Source organism: Heterocephalus glaber, unplaced genomic scaffold, assembly GCF_053883595.1.
Source record: "Heterocephalus glaber isolate CG9 unplaced genomic scaffold, H.glaber_assembly_v1.0 deba00001577, whole genome shotgun sequence".
NCBI classification, from domain to species: Eukaryota; Metazoa; Chordata; class Mammalia; order Rodentia; family Bathyergidae; genus Heterocephalus; species Heterocephalus glaber.
Window position 1 is genome coordinate 29006189 of NW_028258358.1, and position 24626 is coordinate 29030814.

Consider the following 24626-nt stretch of genomic DNA (forward strand, 5'->3'; position numbering starts at 1 on the left):
TGGAAGCCCCATCTATCTTAGTTAAAATCATATTTGTACGCATATTTCTTATAATGCTTTAAGTCTTTTTAGGGTGGAAGAAAATTAATAGCTGCTCATTAAAGTCTGGATACTATGTTGTCGGGGCTGGGCTATAATTTGAGTTGAATTTTGTCTGCAGTATTTCTGAGCCCAGACCCCAATATTAAGATCTATGGCTAATATATTTCAAATGTAAATACTGAAAAGACAGTAATAAGAAAGAAACAATAAGGAGAACTGGCATTTCTCAGCACTTATTTAAAGTATTCATTTTTAAAAGTGTTTAATGGTTCCAACAACTATACTTACATGTGTCCATAAATTATAAATACAAAAGATAGTTTTGAACTGTTAAGTTAAAAAGATAATAAAGCTACATTATTAGTTAGTGGGTGGATGATAACTCTCTAATACTAATCCCTTGTTAATCTCTCTGATTAAGCACCTCTCCATTACTTAGCTTGCAGATATCTCCTAAAGCCTGGATTTCTTTCATCCCATTACAACCACAAGCATAAAAACCTAAAGCCGTTGTAAAAGACCTCAGACTCAGAGTACCAACCTGAAGCTGAAGGTAGAATTCTGGAAAAAAGGAGGGTTGTCAAACTTCTGGAGGGACAGACAATCTTGGACATCTTTTAAGGTTGGCAACTTCTCCCTGTTTCTTCCCATTTGATTTCTTCTCAGCAAACCTTCATAGGTTCCATTACACAGGGTGACTCGCTGGTTGTAGTCATCCAAGCTAATATTTATAAGAAGATTAAAAATAACATGTCTTGGGCCGGGGATTTAGCTCAGTGGTTCCAGCACCTGCCGCACAAGCGCAAGGTCCCAAGTTCGATCCCCGGTACCAAAAAAAAAAAAAGTCTTAACTCATGGATGGTACCTTAAATTCAGGCCAAGCCAACCAATCAAGGCCATAGAGAGTCATGGTAAAATTCTACTTTACAACAGTCAAAAATACATGGTAAAAATACTGCCCTCGAAAGTAATTATGGATTGAGAAGTCCCAAAATTGAGGATGCACAAAATATGAATTCAGGAATACATAGATAATAATTACCATACCATCATGTCATCACTAAGACAATGAGAGGATTTTCAGGCAAAGGGATGACTCACTATGTGCATTTGACAGTGGAGCAAATGAAGGGAGAATAAGGTGGCATGTATTGTGCTGAGCCAAGGGTTTGAGCAGAAGTGGCTCTGAGGGGCTAGGAAAACATTAGGCAAGTTGCAGGCAACAGAAGCTCAGCATAAAAACAGAAGAAATTATACACAGGAAAAACATGAATAAAAATTTTAATGGAGTTAAAACTGATCAAGGTATGTTAAATGTATATACTAATTTTCCACTATCATCAGCTGGGCATTGGTTAGAAACCCACACTGATTGCTAGGACCTAGCCCACAGCCACTGACTCAGAGGCTCTTAGGAGTGGGGCATGGAATGTGTGTTTTTCTCCAGAGATTCCAAGGTGTACTTGGTTCTGAGGATCACTGAGTGAGGGTGTGATGAAAATTAGAATTTCCTGAAAATGGGGAAGGGACAGAAAGAAGGATGAGAAAAATTGGTACGTGTATTCTGTGTTACCAACATGCTTTAATAAAAAATATGTTTTAACATGCAAGGAGATGGAAGTGTGAACTGTCTTGACTGGATCGTTACATACTAAATACCCGTATTGAATTATCACACTCTGCTTCTTAATTTACACAACTAAAATAATAATTAATTTTTGGAAAAGAAGAAATTATATACATATATAAAACATATATATACACACACACACACATATATATATATATGCAGTAGGGTAACAATAATTACGTGGTAAAGGTGGAGCGGACAAGGTCCCATGCCCGTAAAACACATTTTATGAGCCAGTGGTGGCCTGGAGTCCCATCATCAGAGCACTAGTTCATCAAGAGAGACAGAATATTAAAGATGCCGCTGTGTGCGCTCTGGAGGGTGAGGGGTATGTGGGAAGGGAATCAGCATACACACAAGGAAGGAAGGAAGAGGCCAGGACTCAGCGCAAGGCCAGAAAAAGCCCTCTAGGCAGGATCTCCCAAAGTGCGTTGCAGTGAGATGGTCTGTGAAATAAGAGTCTTAGGGTCAGATACATTGAGGTTCCTCTTGAGGAATAATAATAAAACGCATGGAAGGCTTGGAGATGTTCTAAATTTTTTAAAACCTGCCCAATTTGACACTTTCTACACTTTTATGATCCTAGCCACGTCTTTCATACGCGCCCTGTTCATATGGGATGGGATATGGCACTTTCTGGGATTAAGTGAAGTCACAAATAAAGTAGGAAGGATGTCCCACTTGTGGATTCCTCACCTGATCAAGATAGGAAATGCAAGGGCTGGAGAAGATGGAATCAGCTGGTGTAGGCCGAAGCAGGAGGGTCCTAAATTCTATCCTAGCCCGGGCAATTTATCAGCTTAGTGAGTTCCCATCTCAAAATAAAAGATAAAAACAAGGCTGAGGATGTTGCTCAGTGCCAAGGCCTTGGGTTCAACACCCCATACTACAAAAAAAAGAAAACAAAGAAAGAAGAGAACAGGGTCCTGAGGCTGAACCTGGCCCCTCAGAACTCATATTTCCCAGACTCAGATAGATGTCTTAAAGGAGCCAGGAGGGGAGGACTCTGTGGAGCTGGGACTCGTTATCCTGGAGCCACCTAAAGATGCAGCACAGGGAGCAGAGCAGCGGGGTTACGAAATGAAAAGGGAAGGCAGAGGAGCTTCTTGGGGAATCCTTTTCTGAGATACAATGGCTCCCCATCTGTGCTTTTGTTTCCCATGGTTTCAGTTACCTGCAGTCAGCTCTGACCTGAAAACATTACTCCAGCACACTGAGGATTTAGATATTTTGAGACAGAAATCACAGTCACATAACTTTGATTACAGTACACTGTTGTAATTGTTCTATGCTATTGTTAGTTATCATTACTCTCTTGGTGGACCTAATTTATAAATTGAACTTTACCACAGGTGCATCTGTACAGGGAAAACATGGGGTATGTAAACAGGGATCCGTACTATCTGAGACTTCAGGCATCCACTGGGAGTCTTGGAATTTATTCTCAGGGTACCAGTGAGGTGCTACTGTATTGTGTCTGCAAGAAGAACCGAATTCAAGACATCTCTGGGGACACGACCCTTCTGGGACTGTGGGCCACTTGCCTGCTCGTGCAGTCTGTAGGGGTTCAGCAATCATTGCCCTCTGATGCCACATTCCAACCCCTCCAACTCTCCAGCATCCTGGGGTCCAGCCATCCCTGGCTGCTTGCAGAGACTCTTCTAGCTTTGGACATGAGGTTCCCTCCACCCAGAGCACTTCTGCCCCCCCCCCATTCTCCTCCCTGCCCCACACCTGGCTGAGCCCTGTGCTTTCTTCATTCTCAGAGCCTTCATCTCCACCCCTTGCCGACTTGTCCTGTCTCTTCTTGGCTTTGCACATACACCTCTCATAATACTCCTTACACTGAGTGACCATTCATTACAGAGAATCTATTGCACATATGGAATGATATTCAAAAGGCAGGTTGTATCTATTCATATCTGTATTCCCAACAGTGTTGTGTCACCTAGGAAATGATTGGTATTTGACAAAGTCTGGCTGAATGTAGGAACTACTAATATTGAAATGCTTCATCTCAAAATGATGGCTGAGCATACCCAATTTACACATGTGACTCTGATTTATCTATTTATTTTCATTAAAGGGTTTAGAATCTTGAAAATCTCAGCTCCCACAAGAAAACTGTTTCCAGAAACATGTTAAGAGAACCTCGTGTGCATTAGAAACAGAAATATAAAGTAAGTTCTCCATCTCTCGGACATAAGACAGTCGTGGATCTCCACCAGGGTATATATGCCATTACCTGTCACAGACAATTTCCCAGCTGGAGAATCTTGAGTTCTGACTAATCAGAGTTGGGTCATCTTGTCTGGCTGCCCCGAGAAGCTGGTCAGTGCACACATCACACTCGTTCCTCCCAGTGGCAAAATTCCAGTAGGGCAAAGCAAAGGACTCATTACCAGTGAGGCGCTAAAAGCAAAGGACAGGCCCCGTCATTTAATTTGCTCATCAAATGCAACAAGAAAGCCTATAAGGCACAGGCTGATGTATGTTCGGATCAAGGTATAGCAAGATTAAAAGTTCCAGACCAATGGATGAATAAAGATATATATATATATATATATATAATATATATATATATTATATATATATAGAGAGAGAGAGAGAGAGAGAAAGTAATCTTGTCCAGACTTAATAAAGAAATAAATCTGACTATTTTGCAACAATAAAGGTGAATCTAAAGGATATTATGCTTAGTGAAATCTTCCAGATACAGAAAGAAAAGTACTGCATGATGTCACTTATATGAGAAATTTAAAAAACAAATGCATAGAAGCAAAGAATAAGCTGGTGCTTGCTAGGGCCAAAGTGGGAAGGGAACATGTAGATCAAAATGTACAAAGTTGATTAGGCAGCATGAATAACTCTGGAGTTCTAATAGACAACATGAGGACTATGGTTCATATCATTGTATTATGCACTGGTAATTTGCCAAAAGAATGATTTTACTCTTAACACATACACCAAAAAAGAGAGTAACCACACAAGATGCTAAGTATGCTAATTTTCTTGGCTATAGTTATCACTTTACTATGAATACCAAGCTAAGTCCATTAAAATACCATGTTGTACAGTACTCATTAAACATACACAATATTTCTTAATTAAAAGTACCAAATGTATAGTTTTGACCAACCTGGAGGTCTCTTTCCAGCCACAACAAATGATACCTGTGCCAGGTCACAAAAGCAGGGCCTTGGTGTGAGAAATCTACGGCCTTGTAGGGGCGTCCCGGTCCTAAAGCAATTGGGCAACTTATTAGAGATCACAGAACAGAATATTTAAAATGTTAAACCTTATCTGTCCATATGTCCATGCAGCTAATAAATCCAGGGTGTTTTGTTTTTCTTTAAAAAAAATTATTTAAAAAAAAGCAACAATAACAAAAATTACTAAAGAATTTCAGAAGCAACTAGCACTTTTAGGATAAAACCACTTTCAACTCTCAAAAGTCTGATTTTTAGCACCAAGCCAGAAAATTGAAGTCAGTTTTTGTATAAAGACCCTCGCTACATATTTAATTTTTAAACAGCCATTTCATTAAGACGAAATAGAGTATTCAAGAGTGCGGCCCGTTAAGACCTAAATGACATAGATTTTTAAAAGATATTCTTTAACCTCTCCTCAGTCTTTAAGGGAAAGTTTAATTAGCAATATAAACTTCAAGAGCACTTAGTCCTAACGCAGCATTTATAGAACCAAAAAGAACTTCCATGGATTCTGGCTCACCCATCAATCTGTTACAACGACTGGCTGACAAGCGTGGCCACGGAACTCAGAGGAGAGAAAAATACATTCAAACCAATTTGGCTGGCCACTGGAAATGGCAATTTTAGTGAAATGCTTTGGGCAATTTAATGCCCTCCTTCCTGCCTATTCCATCCTTCTTCCCCCTTTCATTACAGCTTTTGATAGTTATGTAGAAACTTTTGCTAACTTTAGTTCTTTTTCAAAATACCTATAATAACTTCAGAAAGCTGAACAGACATGAATATAAATTTAATTCCCAGATATGGCCAGAAACTATAGTTTTCTTTTTCTCTTGAGAGACTCCCCTCTCATAAAGCAAAAATTCCTCAGAGTGATGACAGGGACACTGTCAAGGTTGATAGCCAGAAGAGCCTCCTTATGTATTGATAAAGAAAGACAGATGCTTACCTGTGAGGCAGGTTTTAAAAAAACCCAGACTGAGAGCTCAATTGCTGTCTGCAGTTGACTATGCAGGGCTTGTTTGTTTTTGTTTTTGTTTTTAACATTTTCCTGTGGAGCAAGGCTTTAAGTTCTTCCAACAATACAACGAGGGGAAATCGAAGGGGTGGGAACAAGTGATAAACACAAGGGTGGGCGACACAAAGTGAGAATATCACTACTCCAAGGGAGCCCAATGTCTTTATTCACCTTCACCCCAACAAGAGAAGCCAGAAGGAGGGACAGTTGCAGGGCTAGCCAAGTGTGCCATGAGCTACAAGAAGGGTCTAGAATGGCTTCAAACTCTCCTAGAACAAACCTATGCCTTCTCCCCAACTGATAACTAACTGAGCAGGAAGCTGGACCTGTTTGATTAATGACTTGCATAGCAGACAACCTCTCATTCCAAGTCTTAGCCAGCCCCAATTTTTACGACCTAGAAGGATCCTCAACATTTCTTAAGAAACATTTTCATTTCACTGTATGATGGTTTGTATCTAGATGTCTCCCCCGACAAAGACTCATGTGGTCACAGGTGGGGCTTTTTCAGAGGTGGCTGGATCTAGGGTGTGTGATGTTGGAATTGATTCACTGTGCAATGCTAGGATCAAGGGTGCTAGGATTAAGGATGTGAGTGGTACCCACCCTAAGGTTAGGTAGCTTGGACAAGATATAAAAGACAGACTTGTTTGCTTGCTTTTGCTGCCTTCTGCCTGCCATGAACTGTTTCTCCTCTGTGATGTGCCTCTGCCATGACACCCTGCCTTGGATCCAGCCAATTACAGACTGAAACCTCTACAAACTGTGAGCTAAGTAAATCTTTCCTCTTTTAACTTTCAGTGTTGGGTATTTTGTCACAGCAATGAGAAAAGTAACTACAACACACTGTTTTCTCAACCATCCAACAAAACCATGGTCCAAAAGCTAAGCAGGAGAAACTAAATGGTTATGGCTACCTTATATTTTCCTCGATGATAGAATGAAAAAAACCTAGCAGTGCCTGAGTGGCACTTAGCTAAAGGCCTAAAGATATGTGAGTTTTATGGTACACGCACTTCCAACACAAACACTCTAATTCTGTGCAAGGAGGTGTCATGTGCTTTGGCCCCAGTTCAGCTAATTCTTCTAATTTGAAGGAGAGGTCAGAGAGGGCTGCCACAGCCAGATTCACAAGTAGTTTTTTCTGGAATCAAAAGGAATTTGCTTCCACTTCACCAACTCATGCCTTTGAGGATTAACAGTTCCATGGAAGACGGTTTAGACTTTGAACCAAGAACATAAACTAGAGGAGAGAACATTTGAAGTGTCTACAGTGTGTACAGGAAGAAACTTCTCCCTTGTGACTTCGGGCAGTCACAGAATTTGGCAATTCTGCAACTTTCACAAACGTAACCCTGCCTTGAGGTTGCTCTCTTCTTAATTAACCTGTGTCAAATGACTTCCCACCCCCTTCCCCAACCCAATCACAAGCCTATTATAGCATGCCTTAAGCCAAGGGGAAAACCCACCTAGTAATGTATCTCTCACAGAATAATAATGGAGCCATACAAAAAAATCATAAATGCTGCAGTTGGCGATCTGTGGCTGGGTCCCCTGAGGCCCGAGCAGGCCCAGCCAGTGCTGCGTGGTGATCACATAGTCGGGGTGTGTGGTCTTCTTGGCGAGGTCTAAGGCGCCCAGGAACTGCTCCCTCTCCTGTGGAGTCAGGGAATGGATGTTCTGCCGGACAACAGGTGGTTTCTTCTGATCACAGTTGGGGCCAGTCCAGCCAAACCGGCAGTCTCCACAGTGATAGCCAGCAAAGTTTCCTAGTGTACACACAGGGAAAGGTGGAAGAAAAAGTGGTGTTATGTAGTTTGGAAGACATTGCTGAACTGGAATTCTGGGGTGGAATGGAGGAAAACACAAAGGGCAAAGAAAACCAATTTCCTGGGTCACACAGAGGAAAGATGCTGGAAAGATACCAGGGAAGTGAGTCCAGGAGAGGCCTCAGGAGAAGCCACTCTTCTGACACTTCGACTTGGGGCCTGACACTTTGACTTTTGACTCCAACCTCCACAGCTGTGAGGAAATAAACTTCTGCTATAAAAGCCAAAAATATAAAAAAGTCAATTTCCTTCCCTTAGTCTCCTGTTAAAATCCAAGTGTACTGAGCGTTAGAAAGTTCCCTAAAAATATCTCCAGCAAAGAAACAGGACATTAATTCATGATGTAATATAATAGGCTGACCTGTATCTCCTTCAAAATGTATCATTCAACTCCTCATCCCTGGTACCTCAATATGTGACCGGATGAAGAGAGCAAGTCTTTGAAGAGGTAATCAAGGCAAAAAGAACCCATGGGTTTTGCCGCATATCCAGTGTAACAGGTGTCTTTATGGGAAGAAGAGACAAGGACACAGACACACACAGAGGGAAGAGCAGGTGAAGACACAGGGAGATAGCAGCCTCTATTAGCCAAGAACTCAGGCCTCACAAGAAACCAAACCTGCCAACACCTGGATCTCAGACGTCCATCCTCCGGCACCAAGAGACATAAATTTCTATTGTGTAAACCACTCCAAATTGGTCGAGGGGCGCTTGCAAACCAACACAAGTGCTCTTGCGTAGCAGAGGGCCGGCCCTTCCTACATCCTCTCCACACCCTAACCTGGGGCAGAGCAGCCCCCGGGGACTTCCTGTATGGCACACAGCTCTGGACTGGCACACACCAGTCCACTGACTTAGAGAAGGAGAAAATACACCAAGCTAAGGGGAGTGCGGGGTAAAAAAGCTGACTTTCAGGAATTCAGGTGAGCTCCAACTCTAAAAATACTGCTTTATTTCCCAAGGGAGAGAGCGTTAAAATGAAATCAGTGATGGCTGGCAGGTTCTGAAGTGAATGCGCTGCCTCGATGACTCGAAGGTGCAAAGCACTGAAGGCTTTTGCTGTCGGTGACTTAGTGCCACAGCTTTGTCAATGCCCAGGGAGGAGCACAAGTGATACCCAGCTGAGCGTTCTCTGATTCCCATCCAGACTAAATCATTATATTCCGAGGCTTTGTTCTTCCTTCTTAGCATTGTGGATTACTGTTTTGGGCATAACCAGGACCTCATTCCTCAGGGGGTGATATGCTGGGGATAGTACTATGGCTGTAGGAGAGAGGGGTTATTGGCTCTAAAATTAAAAAAGAGAAGGGAGTTCCAAACAGCATGAAAACAAAACAATCAGCATTTTTATACTCTATAAAGAAAGGAGAGCTTCCTTTCTATTAACCCAGGGATTTTTTGATGGCTAAGGAAAATTTCATTAAAAATACAACAGAGACAATTAAATATAACTATTGGTTATGTGCATTCTCTGCTTCTTTGTAACATACAAAATATTGCTATTACTCTTACAAAGCCAATTATTTGTATTTTCCTGTCTCATAAGTAAAAAAAATTTAAACAGAAAAATTTTACTGTTTCCAGCTGAAAATTTGTGTTTTCTAATAATTTGAGTGAAATACTGAAATTTATATTGAATGATGGAGGGAAACTATTAAATATATGGTATTTATTTCACAAATACTTGCTGGACAACTACTATAACATCAGATGCCCTTAAGGCTGCTTTGGGTTTCACGGAACTTGGAATCTATTTATTTTCCCTCAGGCTATTTTACTAAAAGTCTAAAATATCTATTTTTAAAATAACTTTCATTAAAACATATCACCTATTCTCATGGCTTTTATGGAAATATGACATTTTTTGAAAGTAGATGTTAAAAATACTGTGTCTACACAAAAATCAATAGCTTTCCTCTGCACGAAAAACACTCACTGAGAGAGAAATAGGACAAACAATTCTTTCACAATAGCATCCAAAAAACTGAAATACCTAGGAATCAATCTAACAAAAGAAATCAAAGACTTCTTCTCTGAAAACTACAGCACTCTGAAAAGAGAGGCTGAAGATGATATCAGAAAATGGAAAGACATCCCCTGCTCCTGGCTAGGAAGGATCAACATAGTGAAAATAGCCATACTTCCAAAACTGCTATTAGATTCAATGCAATCCCAATTGAAATCCCAGCAGCATACTTCATGGACCTTAAGAAAACAATCCAAAAATTCATTTGGAACAAGAAGAGACCCAGAATAGCAAAAGCAATTCTAGGCAAGAGAGACATGGCAGGGGGTATTACAACCCTCAGCTTGAAACTATACTACAAAGCTACTGTGATAAAAACAGCATGGTACTGGCAAAGAAACGGATCTGAGGACCAGTGGAACAGATTAGAAGATGCAGAAACAACTCCAGACACACTCAGCCATCTCATCTTTGACAAAGGAGCCAAATACCTTCACTGGAGGAAAGATAGCCTCTTTCATAAATGCTGCTGGAACAATTGGGTTTCAACTTGCCAAAGATTAAAACTAGACCTATATCTCTCACCATGCACTAAACTAAAATCAAAGTGGATTAAAGATCTAAATATTAAAACAGAAACGCTAAACCAGCTGGAACAGAGGTTAGGCAGAACTCTTGAAGACATTGGTGTAGGAAAATATTTTATGAACAAAACTTCAGTTGCCGGTGAACTAGCACAAACAATCAACAAGTGGGATCTCTTCTTACTAAAAAGCTTCTGCACAGCAAGAGAAACCACCAGCAGTGTGAAGAGACAACCCACAATGTGGGAAAAAATCTTCACCTGCTATTCCTCAAAGGTCTACTATCTAGAATCTATAAAGAACTTAAAAAATTCAGACCTCCCAAATTTAAAGACCCAATCCAAAAATGGGCATCTGAAATGAACAAACATTTCTCAGACAAAGTAGAAGAAATACCAAATAAACATATGAAAAAGTGTTCAACATCATTGGTCATTCGAGAGATGCAAATTAAAACAATGCTGAGATTCCACCTCACCCCAGAAAGAATGGCTGCTATCATGAAACCAACCAATAACATGCTGACGGGGCTGTGGGGAAAGAGGAACACTGCTGGTGGGAGTGTAGCCTGGTGCAACCACTGTGGACTGGAAGAACTAGGACTGGAAGTCCCATTTGACCCAGCTATTCCTCTGCTGGGTATCTTCCCAAAAGAATTAAAAGAATCATACCTCAGTGATATATGTGCACCCATGTTCATAGCACCACAGTTTGTAATAGCTAAAACTTGGAAACAGCCCAAGTGCCCATCAACTGGTGACTGGATAAAGAAAATGTGGGGTTTATAATAAAATGGAGTACTACTCAGTCATAAAAATGAGAAATTAGAGATATTTATAGCTAAATGGATGCACATTGAGGCGATACTCTTAAGTGAAATAAATAGGACACACATGTGTAAATACCGAATAGTTTCTCTGGTGTGAGAAACTGAAAGTGTAAATAAGGACTAAAAGGTATAGTAAATAATGTGAAATAGGAAGAAAAGGGGCAAAGGGGAAGGGGAAGTGGGAGGGGTAGGGGAAAGGAAAGAAGGGAATGGAATTAATATGAGAAAATGTAAAAATGGAAACAAAGTCTTTGTAAATAGGGAGGCATGGAGGGGTTGAAGGGAGGGCAGGGGAAGGGGGAAAAATAAGAACCAAAAGAGACTATGTAAAGGTGCAAATTTCCAATGGTGAATGTCATTATATTGTATACCTCAAGTGTACCAATAAATAAAATTTAAAAAAAAATACTGTGTCTAAGTTTGTGTGTCTGACTTATTTATAAAGAGCAAAATAAAAGACAGATAATAGGAAGTCTAATAGGAGATAGATCTTTCTCAAATAGGAAGGGACCAAGAGATGGAGTCAGAATAGGAGGGGAAGGAGATGCAAAAAGGAATAGGAATATGTTGTTACACATACCAAATCCACACAAGGAATAGAGACATTATGTAATGCAAACAGGTACTAATAAAAATCTAATAAATAAATTTTAAAAGTGTGTCTAAAGAATGCTAATTACCCAAATGAGAATTCAGTCAGACTTTCCGCTGTTTTCTTAGACTAGGGTCAGATGATTAGAGGTAAATGTACAATATCCTCCCTACAAGAGAGTAATGTCTTGTTTCAAAATGCTAAGACATTTGGGTGATGATGTGTCAAGATAGGTGTATTGATTGCAGCAAATGTATCACTCCAGGCCAGGATGTAGACAGGGAAGACTGAAGGAGGTATAGGGTAGGACAACAGTATAAGTACTTTCTGCTCAATTTTGCTGTGAATCTAAACAGCTCTAAAAAATATTTGATAAAATGCTGAGAAATAACACATCTGCATCTTATAACACTAAATTCAATACATTTTTACATCTAAAGACATAAAATTATTTTGGGGATCTCATTGTGGAAACAGTAAATCCCTAACTCATGCCATAGATTTTAAGACTACAAATTATCAATAACTAATTGCTTCCCTCATTTATTTCCACGTCTTCTATCTAAAGGCGGTCAAAACTAGGTGCACCTTGATGGCGGGAGGGCTGGGTCTGGGGAAAGAGGGGAATATGGGGAGTCTCTGCTTTGGACCCAATTTTGTTCTGTTTTCTGAATAGAAAACTAATGTCTTTCTTAAAATTCTCAACTTACAGGGCTGGGGATTTAGCTCAGTGGTTCCGCCGCCTGCCTCGCAAGTACAAGGTCCAGAGTTTGATCCCCGGTACCAAAAAAAAAAAAATCTCATCATGTGTTTTGTGCTCTCATAGCTTTTTGTTTGTCCCAACAAGTTGCCATATCTGATGACCTTGGACTTGACCTTTCAGAGCCTTTTTAAGAATTGTATTTCATAGAGTTTTTAAGAAAACAAACACATTAATATGGAGCACATAGATCGATTTCTGGTGCAGAGTAAGTGCTATATTAAGTGTGATTACTGCTCGTATTATTAGCCACTGATCATCAAATAGGACAGCGATTGTTTTCATAGCTATCTTTTCACTATACTGTGCACATCTTAAAAACCATGCCATTTTCCCTTTCTCTGTACACAAAGGGCCTAATATAAATTAGTGCCAAGTCAAAGTTGGCTGATGAAGGAATAAATTAAAAATCAAATTAAAGGCATTAAGGGATACAAATATCAATGAGGCACAATGCCATAGTCTAGTGGAAATGAAGAACATGTGCACGATGAAATAGCAACCCAAGTCTAGCTGTGGGAAAAGTGGAAATGGGAATAAACCATGCTCCTTGGGATAACAAAGAACAAAGCAATATATCCTGACCAGGATCCAACATGCTTTACAACTACTGTATGTTGAACCAGAATTTTAGTGAAACCAGAGTTGGCCCCAAAACACAATGTGTAAGTACCAATAAGAAAGCATCTGTCTGGATTTCAGCTCATCTGTGACCCAAAGATTCATTCAGTTAAAAGAATTCCTTTTCCAACATGTCTCAGAGAAACTATGCCAAAGCCTTGCAGCCAGGAGCCTTTGCTTTTTCGGCTCACAGACCTGGTCTACTATAGAATTTGTCAGAATGTTGAAGACGACTGAAAAACAGCAACAATGAAACCTAGCACACAAAATGCCCATTTCTTCAATTTAGATTTCCTGATAGTATCTTACATCAATTTAACACGAGTTTTATTTCTCTTAATCTATCAGTAGTAAAAAAAATATATATGAGATGTTGGGAAATTTAGCAGGGATAGTTATCTTACTGGGAAATGGAAAGAGAAAAATAGATGATACCAATCTATCTACCACTGCACATGTCCTCTAGCAAAAATTATATTTAAAGCGTCAAAGTCCTCTACCTACTTAAGACAGGGATAAAGAGAGTGAGAACATCTGAACACTACACGTTCCTACATGTGCTACATCAGGTCAGCCTCAAAAAGCTATTAGACTAAATAAGCTTAACGACCACCGATTAGTGAATTTATAAGGAACTCTAAATAGCTTATTCCTTTTAATTAGAGATTCTATTATTTTAATAACAATGCTTTATACTTACATAGATCCTTTCATCTGCAGAGCTCAAAAAGATTTTACAAGTGTGGTTTCATCATTATCCCCATTTTAGAGATTGGAAAATGGAGGTACTTAGTCACTTGTACAAACAAGAAGTTCTCAGCCAACCATTCAAAAACTATTTGGATCCCACATTTTCAAAAGAACAAAGACACAGTTAGGCCCAGCATAATCTCATAAATGCCAAGTGGCAAGTAAGCCTTAAAGAGCGTATGGCTAATGCCAAAGTCTTCTGAAATTTAGCTCTTCCTGACAGTTAAGTTTAATCATTTCTTTTTGTTTCAATTTATCCCTATAGACAATAGAGAAGTTCTCTACAGAGAACTTGAGCATAAAATTGAAGGGTTTTTTTTTAATCCCAGAGCCTGTATTTTTTAAAATTTGTTTACTTATTAGGCTAAACTTCTTTTACCAAGTTCATGATTATAGACATTGTGGAGTATTTATTTGCCCAATGAAGCAACAAACTTCAGTTTCATCGCTAGTCTTCTTGCCAGAAGCTACACTACTCCTCTTCCTTAAGTTCTGGATGACCTCGGGGAGTCCAAGGGCCTCCACTTGCAAAAGAATTATAAGGCTACCAGAAGGGAGGGTCTTTAGGAGGCTCAAGATAAAGTTTCAATTTGAACAACTACTTGCAAACCATGAGAAGCTATCCTAGGAAGCCAAGCAGCTCACTCTTTGGAGGAGAAGAAAATTGAAGGGCATGTGTTTCCTTTGGGACACTTGACATACCACAAGATGACTGTTGCACACACAAAGCCACTTCCCAGCTCAGCCTCCAAGGACTTAGTCTGGTGCTCCAGTACTCAAAGACCATCTAGCCAACCTAAGTGGAGTTACCCAAAGTTGGTTCGTAAACAAAATGGAATGTTATTCATCCTTAAAAAGAAAAAGCCAGCTGTGGTGGCACACACCTGTAATCTTAGCACTCAGGAGACTAAGTCATGGAGATAGCAAATTCACAGCCATCCTGGGCTACATAGTGAGACCTTGTTGTGAAGAAGAAAAAGGAGGAGAAGGAAGAGGAGGAAGAGAAGGAAGAGGAACAGAAAATGAAGAAAGAGAGGAGGAGGAGGAGCTGGAGAAAGAGGAAGAAGAGGAGGAGAAGGGAGGAGAAAGAAATGTTTACCATTTGCAACAACATGAGTGAACCTGGAAGACATTGGGTTAAGTGAAATAAATCAGTCATAGATGGACGAACACTGCATGAATTCTCCTAAATGTACAGAAGTAGACAATAGAATACGTGGTGGTTACCAGGGTGAATGGGGAGCTGCTCCTCAGTGAGTATAACTTATAGTCACACAAAATGAAGACGTTCCAGAGATCTGCTCGGCAACACCTGCCTATCATTAACAATAAGTTATTGTGCCCTTAAAAATGTGCTAAGAGTGCAGAGCTCACGTTAAGCGTTCTTACAAACACAAAGCCAAGAGACACAAGGAAACATCTGGAGGTGATGGAAATAATTATGACCTTGACGTAGTCCTGGTAAAAAGAGGATGTATGTCCAAACTCACCAAAATGTATATATTAATTATGTGTAGTGTTTTGCCTACTAGTTATGCCTTAATAAACCCGGAAAGAGGAAAAGCCTGCTAAGTTAAGTTTATAGATATAATGCATCGTAAATCACCTTAAATAAAGAAACACAAAGTTGGAATGGAAAGAGTGATGGTTCTGAGTCTGGACTGAGAAAACCATGGAGAGGAGGAGGTGGTCACAGCCTGACGATGGGGTGATGAGGACAGCCAAGGCCTTGACACAGGCTGGAGATGGGGACCCTGTTCCCCAGGAAGCCCTGGTCCTTTGGGATGGACTGTGGCCATGTGACAGGCTGCACTTCCAGGACAAGCCCTGTTGGGCCACATTGCCTTTGCAGCATGGGATCCCTTTTGATTCTCAAAGTAGGTCGCTGTGACCCTGAAGTCTTGGGTCTTCTGGAGGGGTAATTTATAAACACCCCCTCAGCAAAGAGAAATAGAAATCACCCCTTCTCTTCTGCCATTTCCTATCCTTTCCATCCCCACCTTCTAAAAATAAAGATGCTAACTAGGTCAAAAATATAAAGAGGAGTTGGGAAGAAGTGCTGAAAATTATATCTGATTTACTAAAATTTTCTTCTCCAAAATTCTACAGAATAAAAACTCCCAACTTTCGAGAGTTATGGCACTTTGTTATCCATTGACATGGAAATAAGCGCTAAGGAAGTATTTGGGGAGTCTGGACGAAAGTTACCCTGTTAGTGTAGTAGCTGATCACAGAGGTGTTATGAAATCTAGCACCCCTGGTTAGACCAAAAAATTTGGAGACTTTATGAGACACTATCTAATAGAAGCAAATGTTCAATTGCTTAGAAGAAATGGACAGTATATATTCAATATGTTATTAAAATTTTTGTCACGATTAGTATCCAGGGAAAACTAGGACCTAAAAATTCTTTTGACTGCCATGATTAAAGATATATTTGCAAGATCTAGAGGTGTAGCCCAGTGGTAAAGCACTTTCCTAGCACATGTGAGGCACTGACTTCCATCCCCAACACTGAGATATATATATATATATATGACATATATATATGTCGATTATAAACCCAGAACTTTTAGAGTTAAGTTAAAACAATTAATGTCATTTCTTTTCTTTCTTATTTTTTGAGAGAGGGTCTCATTCTGTAGTTCAGGCTGGCCTTGAACTCAGTATGTAGCCCAGGCTGGCCTCAAACTCACAGCACTCCTCCTGTCTTAGCCTCCTGAGTGCTAGGATTACAGGTGTGCACCACCACACCCAGCTCGAATGTCATTTCTACATCAGCACCACAGGCCTTGGTACCTTGCCTTAGTCACATCTCTTCACACTCTTACACTGTTCAATTATCTGTATTCTCCTATGTCCAGCCATCATAGCAGAATAGAAGAAAGAAAGGTTTTAGAAAAGTGTCACGCAGCCAGCCACCAGAGAGCTGTGTCCAGGGACCTTGCCGGAGCTGCTGCTTGTGCTTCAGATGTCCCACTGGCCTAGAAGCACTTATGTGACTGCCTGGCTGTGAAAAGCCAGACAGGTAGGGGTGGGGAGTTGTTGAGAAACCCCAGAGCCAGAGGAATAAGAAATGCACCGAGATTTCAAAGAAGCACAAAGAACAAGAGACCAGGATGCAGATTTGGAAATGTCCAGTTTAGCTGCAGACTGAATAAAAGAAAGCCACTGTTACCCACTCATAACCATCCTCCCCGCTCACGGAGGATGCTGCCTTGCCTGTCTGCCCAACTTCGCCAAAGCCATGGCCCAGTCAGAGCTTTAATGAGAAAGACGGACTCTGCCTGAGACCTGCTCAGATCATGGGAAATGCTGAGGTCAGGGCTGCAGAACAGCCGCCTTCTGCTCCTGCCTCACAGCGATAACCACACTGCCGCCTGAAGCAAGCACCAACGCATCTCTCGGGGAGGCCAAGCATCCACCCTGAAGGGACTTGTTCTGAGTTTCAAAGCCGAGTCTCCAGCCCCACAGCCTCCCCTGCCAACAAACAAGCCAAAGGTATGTTGGCACGAGTTCATAAACCAGGCTCAGCCTGTGTGCTGTTGTTAGGAAGTTTTCACAGCCAGATGGACTACAGGATATGAAGGACAGAAGTGAGCCATCAGCCATGCTGAGTATGCTTGCTACCAAAGCCTCAGCTGCTTTGTTTTTCGATTCCTCTGCCAGTAGTCTGTTCCTCTTTCTGCAGCCCCAGCCTCCCTCTCCACCAAGCTGAGGGTAGGCCACACCTGGCCCGAGAGGCCTCACCTGTGCACTTGCAGGTCCTGTGGAAGAACTTCCTTGGCCACTGCTCACGATCATCCCGGTTGCGCAGGACGTAAGGGCCACTCCAGGGCCTGCTGTCTGCTCGCACCTCTAAGCACTGGCCCCGGCCATCCTGGGAGCCACAGACATTGGTGGGCTCCACACCTAGGGGTGGGCAGCACTCCTTGCCCCTCAGGCTGTCTAAGGTCATGCAGACCCGGGGGAACTGGGCCCAGGCTCCGGGCCAGAGACAAGAGCCCAGGCAGCCGAGCAGGAGCCCCCACTGAAGGGGACGCATGGCTGTGTGACTGGGAGAACTCCTGCTTCCCACTCCTTGAATCTGTCTTGCCCTCCTCCGTGGCTTCCACTCTTGATTTCTTAAGCATTCATTCGTTCATTCAAAAAAAAAAAATTTTTGGTATTTACTTTTTTTGATGTTTTCTTCTCTTCTTAAAAAAATACCCACAAAAATCACAGAACTTACATATGTGCAAATGCATACATGCACACACACATGCTATTTTATGATGCAAACAACTACCACAAATTTAATTTCATTAGAAGCACCTCTAACAGCCACATTTAATGAGGGTGGTGCTTCTCACCATCTTCCCCTGTTAAATCAGCCTTTGTCTAATTGAGTTAATTTACAGAGTGCCCCAGTCACACTGCTTATTATGCTGGGATTTCTAAGCCTCCTCTTCCCCTCCTTAGTCCTTGACTTTAATTGCCTTGAACTCAGTTCAAAAGCCAAACTTCGTGTTGCTTTTATTCTGTCTGGGCTGCCAAGCCACGGGACCTTGTGGGGCTTGTGGAGGGCTGGGAGAAGCCATCATTAGGGGGATTAGTATTAGAGAAATACGCATCATTAGCACATGACCCAGCGTGTACAGTGAAGGAGGTAAAGTTTCTGGCGTTGTTTCCAGAGTGCAAAGCCATCCTCTTTATCGGGCTCATGTGCTCCAGCCAAGTGTGTGACCTCAGACTTCCTGGGAAGTCAGTCAAGGAGGCAGTGAGCTCTTCCTCAAAAGCCCTTTACAGAGAAGCACACACATTGCCTCATGACTGCTCACTGACATGCAAGAAAGACATGGCACGAGGTCACATAATTTCAAAAATAAAGAAATCTTTATTCAGGGGTGCTGTACAAGCAGCTGCTTTGTTCCACAATGAGGAGGTCTCTTCCCTCTAAATGTAACTTACTCTTCTCCTGTGCAGCAGATCTCTGCAGCAGATTTTTAAAAATTTATGTGAAGTAGCACGCCACCCAAAATTCACAGATGTCATTACCTGATTGTAAGGAAGGTGGGGGGACAATTTGGAGTGAGGACTTATAAGGGAATCTTTTGATTTATATTAAAGTTAAGCATTGTTAGCTTCAGTCTAGAAAGCAATGCCTCCCTGGCACTTCTGGGGTCAGAAAGCAGAGTACAGATGTGGCCATGTCACGGCTCCCATGCATCCTTTTGTGTGGAAACAGTGCCACCAGCTCTGTATGAAAAGCTGATGTGAAACTGCTTCATTGAGTTTCTAACAATGCTTTTCTACATAGACATAAAGACACCAGATGTTAAGTTTCAAAGCAAATTTCTAAGGTTACAAAGAAAAATAAAGGTGCACAGATATTCCTCTGCGACATCCCCATGATATTAAGTTGTGACTAATTCAATGGTAGTTCTCACCTCCAGCTATACCAAAGCCCTATTGAATCAGAATCTCTCCAGTTGTGTCCCAGACATTTGCATTCTAAAAAAGTCTCTAGGCAATCCCACTGTGTGGCCAGAGGTGCACTGAACCACTGAACAAGAATAAAGCTGAGCTCCAGAAGAAACCCTGCAATAGCATGTGCTAAGATCCGAGCTTTACTCTGCTCAGACTGCTGTGATAGACTTCCACAAACTGGGCAGCTGAAAACAACAGCAGTGGCTTTTCTACCAGTTCTGGAAGCCAGGAGTCTGAATCAAGGTGTTGCCCAGGGCTGGTGTTTGTCGACAAGTCTGTAACATGGAGAATCCTCACCACTTGGACAATCTAGGATGGTCTCATCTTAAGACACTTACATCAATTACATGTGCAAAGAAGACTTTTTTTTCCCAAAAAAGGCCAATTTCATAGGTTCTGGGACATGGCTATATATATATATATATATATATATATATATATATATATATCCTTTGAGGGGGCATCATTCAAACAAAATATCATGGATGGAAAGAAATCTGAATAATACTAGAATTTGAAAACTCAGAGTTCAGAGGCCATCTGGGACCTTGTTCATTCAATCTCTGTGTATTTATTGATGACACTGTACCACTTCATGCAGCACTGTGATGTTTTGAGATTTTATTCTGCTTCCTGTGAACCCTTGGAGTGGCATAAATGTTAGAATCAAATTTTTTGGCTACTGAGACTGAGAAATCAACAATGCTCACATCAGAATGCTCCCTGGGAGAGTTCCTGGGATCTCTTCTGTCATTAAGATACAAGGGGTTCGATCCCCAGTACCAAAAAAAAAAAAAAGATTCAAGGGGTGATTGAAAATATGATGAATGTTTAAATTTTTAAAGTGTATTACAAGCGCAAGGACCCAAGTTCGATCCCCGGCACCAAAAATAAAAGTCAGTTTTTAAAGTGTATTACAGTGAAAGACACATTGCCCTTAGCCCCCCTCAAAATATCCCCCCACCCCACTTGGAACACACATCCCATCCTCCTTGCCACTTTCTGAGGCAGTTCTGGAAGTCCACATTTGTGTCTTCAAGAGGTGTGATAAAAAAGGTGAATGCTGCTGCCAAGGGCCATCCAACAGAAAAGAGTCCTAGAAACTTTGTAGTGTGTCCTCATCCATCTTATTCACTGGATCTGGCATTGTGTGACTTGTGCTCTTACTCAAATTCCAAATGACTGTGAAAGGTAAATGTTTTGAAGCAATTCAGGACATCAAGGCATCCACCACAGCACAACTAAAGACATGAGAAAAAACTTCCAGAACTGCTTCAGAAAGTGGCAAGAAGGATGGGATAGAGGTATTCAAAGATAGTGGGACTTGGAGGGAATTAATGGCAATGTGTTTTTTACTGCAATGATTTTTTAAATTTAAACACCGTATTTTTATCACACCTTGTATGATTACTTGCTAGATTACTCAGCTCATCCGAGGCTTTAAATCTAGGGTTTCATAACTCCTCAAATTTACATTTCTGACTGAAAATTCAGTTGAGAGTCCTAGACTCATATAGCCAGTTCCCTTCTTGACCTCTCCCCTTGGAAGTGCAAACATCTCTCACTTAACATACTCAAAGCAGAACTTTCACTCTCTCTTCCTGTTTCTCCAGCAGGATCTCCACCTTGGTACCATCCATCTTTGACTCTTCTCTTTCTCCCTTCCCTGTATGCACTTTCCAATTCACTTGGAGCAAACTCCAAGGTTTTACTTGGATTCTTCCCATGCACCCCTCAGAGTGTTGTCTGGGGGTCTGGGAATGGTGTGCTCCTCCCTGCATCAAGATAAGCAGAGTAGGACCAAAAGTGAGAGCCAGCCCTTAGAAACTTCCATAAAAATTTAACACTGCCGCACACACGAGCACAAACTGGGTCTCAACTTGTCAAAGATTAAAATTAGACGCCTATCTTTCACCATGCATTAAAGTAAAATCAAAGGGGTTCAAAGATCTAAATATTAAAACAGAAACACTAAACCTGCTGGAAGAGAGGTTAGGTAGAACTCTGGAAGACACTCGCATAGGAAAAGACTTTATGAGCAAAACTTCAGTTGCACGTGAACTAGCACAAGGAATCAACAACTGGGATCTCATCTTATTAAAAAGCTTCTGAATGGGCCAGGGATTTAGCTCAGTGGTTCCACTGCCTGCCTGGAAAGCTCAAGGTCCCAAATTCGATCCCTGGTGCCAAAAAAAAAAAAAAAAAAGCTTCTCCATAGCAAGAGAAACCACCAACAGAGTGAAAAGGCAACCTACAATGTAGGAAAAAATTTTTCACCAGCTGTTTCTCAAACAAGGACTACTATCTAGAATATATAAAGAACTTTAAGAAATCAGGTCCCTCAAATTTAAAGAGCCAATCCAAAAATGGGCTTCTGAAATGAATAGACATTTCTCAGATGAAGTAGAAGCAGCAAATAAACATATGAAAAAATGTTCAACATCACTGGTCATTCGAGAGATGCAAATGAAAACAACACTGAGATTCCACCTCACCCCAGAAAGAATGGCTGCTATCAAAAAACTCAACTAGTAACAAATGCTGGCGGAGCTATGGGGAAAAAGGAACATTTCTCCACTGCTGGTGGGAGTGTCAACTGGTGCAACCACTGTGGAAATCAGTATGGAGATACCTCAAAGAACCAGGAAGTCCCATTTGACCCAGCTGTTCCTCTGCTGGGTATCTTCCCAAAAGAATTAAAAGAATCACACCACAGCGATATATGTGCACCCCTGTTTATAGCGGCACAGTTTGCAATAGCCAAATCTTGGAAATAGCCCAATTGCCCATCAACTGGAGATTAGATAAAGAAGATGTGGGTTTTTTATAAAATGGAGTACTACTCAGCCATAAAAATGCTAAACTAGAATAATTTATGGTTAAATGGATGCACATTGAGGCAATACTCTTAAGTGAAATGAATAGGACACACACGTGTAAATACCAAATAGTTTCTCTGGTGTGAGAAACTGTAAGAGTAAATGAGGACCAGGTGAAGTAACAGAGGCACTTTGCCTTCTACCTGCTGGGTAAGGCCTGAGCCTAGGTTCTGCCAGATAATGCCTAAAAGACTGTCGAGCAACTTAAGTACCCAGTCCCAGTCAATTTTAAAATCCTTTGAACATTGTGATATTTGATGTCTTGGCTTGCAGTTTCTTATATTTTGAATTTAAAGTTAACTTTTAGAAATGTTCTTAGAAAAGAACTTTTTTTTTTTTTTTCCATGTTTGGGTCTGCTTTGTTTGGCTACTGGGATAGATAAGCATGGATTTAAAAATGTGTTCCTCCCAGCTTTCTTGCCATGCCCGTTGTACTCTGAATCCTCCCTTTCCCTTCTTCCCTCCCCCTCCCTTCTTTGCCTTCCCTTTCCTCTGCCAGGGCATTTTTCAAATCTACAGCAAAGACTCCTCAAGTGTCGGTATCTGATATCTGTCACTTATCTGAAGAGTGACGTTTTATTTTTAAATGCCTACAGACCTATTTTTAGATATGTTCTTGATACAGTTTTGAACAGCCAGTTTTTAACTTAACATCTTCCAGTGGTGGGAAGTTAAGAAATTTCCATGGCCGAGTCTGCCATTTGATGTCATTGTCCTTTGTGTCCCTCCCCAATTCCTTCTCAGCTCTTTCCTTCCCCGAAAGTTTTGGGTGTGCGTTTTTAGTTTGTAGCGGGTGGTTTGTAAAACTGGACCATTCTGCCTTGCTGAGGGTTGTTCAGGAAAGCCTCATGCTTACCCTTTTGTTCTTCCATTCCCCCACCGCACTCTCCTGGTACTGCTGACTGGCACGGTGGCTCCAGGAGCAGCTCCCCTGTAGGAAGACAGACACAGTCCCCTGGGGGAAGACAAGTGGAGTAGCCGCTGGTGTCCTGGGGATTTCTGGTTGGATTCTTATGAGATTCCAGGGTGAGAGTAACAGGCCCATTGGCTAAGAAATAAGAAAGAAAGCTCTTTTTCTTTGGAATTATGAGAAGATCCTATTTGCAAAGATATTTTAGAAAGAGGGGGTGTTTGCAAAAATTTGTTCTGTCTTTTGCTACAAAATGTGAATAGTTCAGAGTGAAAACCTCTTGTGACAGTTGATGTCTCTCAAGAATAAGCTGCATCTCCAGTGTTTTGGGGCTGCTTTGAGTCTCACAATCAGTAATCAGAAAATATTTTGTTTAATGTATTCCTCTTATTATTTTAATTAAACTTCAAATTTTGCTTTAAAGAAAAAAAGAGGTAGTTCTATTTTGGGCCAGGGATTTAGCTCAGTGGTTCTGCCATTTGCCTTGCAAGCGCAAGGACTGGAGGTTGATCCCAGGAAACAGAAAAAAAAAAAAAAAAAAGAGTAAATAGGACCAAAATTCATAACAGATAATGCAAGATAGGAAGAAAAGATCTAAAAGGGAAGGGGAACTAGGGAGGGGGATGGGGAAAGTAAAGAAGGAAAGGCAAAAATATGAGAAAAGAAGGAAAAAGCAGAAACAAAGTTTTTGTGAATAGGGAGGGATGGAGGGGTGAAAGGGAAGGGAGAGTAATGGGGAAAAAACAAGAACCTAGATATATCATGTGCAGTTACAAATTCCCAATGATGAATGTGATCATAACGTATACCTAAAATGTACCAATAAACTTAATGGAATAAAAAAATTTCTTGTTATCAAGAACAACAACAAAAAAGAAGGTAGAGTCCAGTTGGGAATTGTTTAATTTGCCTAGTGATGATTATGCAGCACAGGTTGCAAATTTGGATCTCTTATTGGTCTGTGACTAAAATCTGTTTTTGAAAAACCCCTAACCCTAGTTAGTTGGAGAGAAAGTGGCTCACAAGATCCTTCATGATCAACCCCTTGCCTGCCTCCCTCCCCTCTGTCCTGCAGAAGCAGACCAAGGCAATAGGTCTGTATTCCAGCACATCCTGTTCATTCTCTCTGCCTGGAATATTCATGCTCAGAATCCTCTTCATCATTCCGGTTGCAACTCCTGAGGAAACCTTCCCCTACTGATCTTTCTAACTGGTCTATCCCCACGAATGACTCTACCGCATTGCACAATTTCGTTTTCTTCATAGCATTTATTTTTTCGTTGGTATTATCTTGACTTTATAGAGGAGGAAACTGAGACTGTGAGGCCTTAGTTAACAAGACTTATGACCAAGCTCCATTTTCCTCTAAGGTCACAATCTTTTCACTGCGATACATTGCCCCATTTATCATCTGCTTTGGGGAAGTCACTACAGTCCCTAAAAATGAGGAACTGTTAGAAACTTACATTTATTTATCTGTGCTAAACTTGCTTTCTTACCTTATGATATCTCACATAAATGACAAGGAACTGCTC

At 41.1% G+C, this 24626-nt stretch overlaps 1 protein-coding gene across 2 annotated transcripts in view; it reads right to left on the minus strand.

Annotated features, from left to right (window-relative positions):
- Dct (dopachrome tautomerase) overlaps nucleotides 1–24626 on the minus strand; it is a 96348-nt gene that overhangs the window by 22822 nt on the left and 48900 nt on the right. The window contains exons 1-5 of one of the 2 annotated variants that reach the window (XM_004870853.3): nucleotides 17584–18403; nucleotides 7372–7671; nucleotides 4812–4912; nucleotides 3918–4084; nucleotides 584–763 (exon numbers count right to left, since the gene is read on the minus strand). In XM_004870853.3, the coding sequence (XP_004870910.1) occupies nucleotides 584–763; nucleotides 3918–4084; nucleotides 4812–4912; nucleotides 7372–7671; nucleotides 17584–17878 (1043 nt within the window). In that variant the 5' untranslated portion in view covers nucleotides 17879–18403. Of the gene's footprint in view, nucleotides 1–583; nucleotides 764–3917; nucleotides 4085–4811; nucleotides 4913–7371; nucleotides 7672–17583; nucleotides 18404–24626 lie in introns of those variants that run through there. The other variant, XR_002391239.2, reaches the window with a different exon arrangement.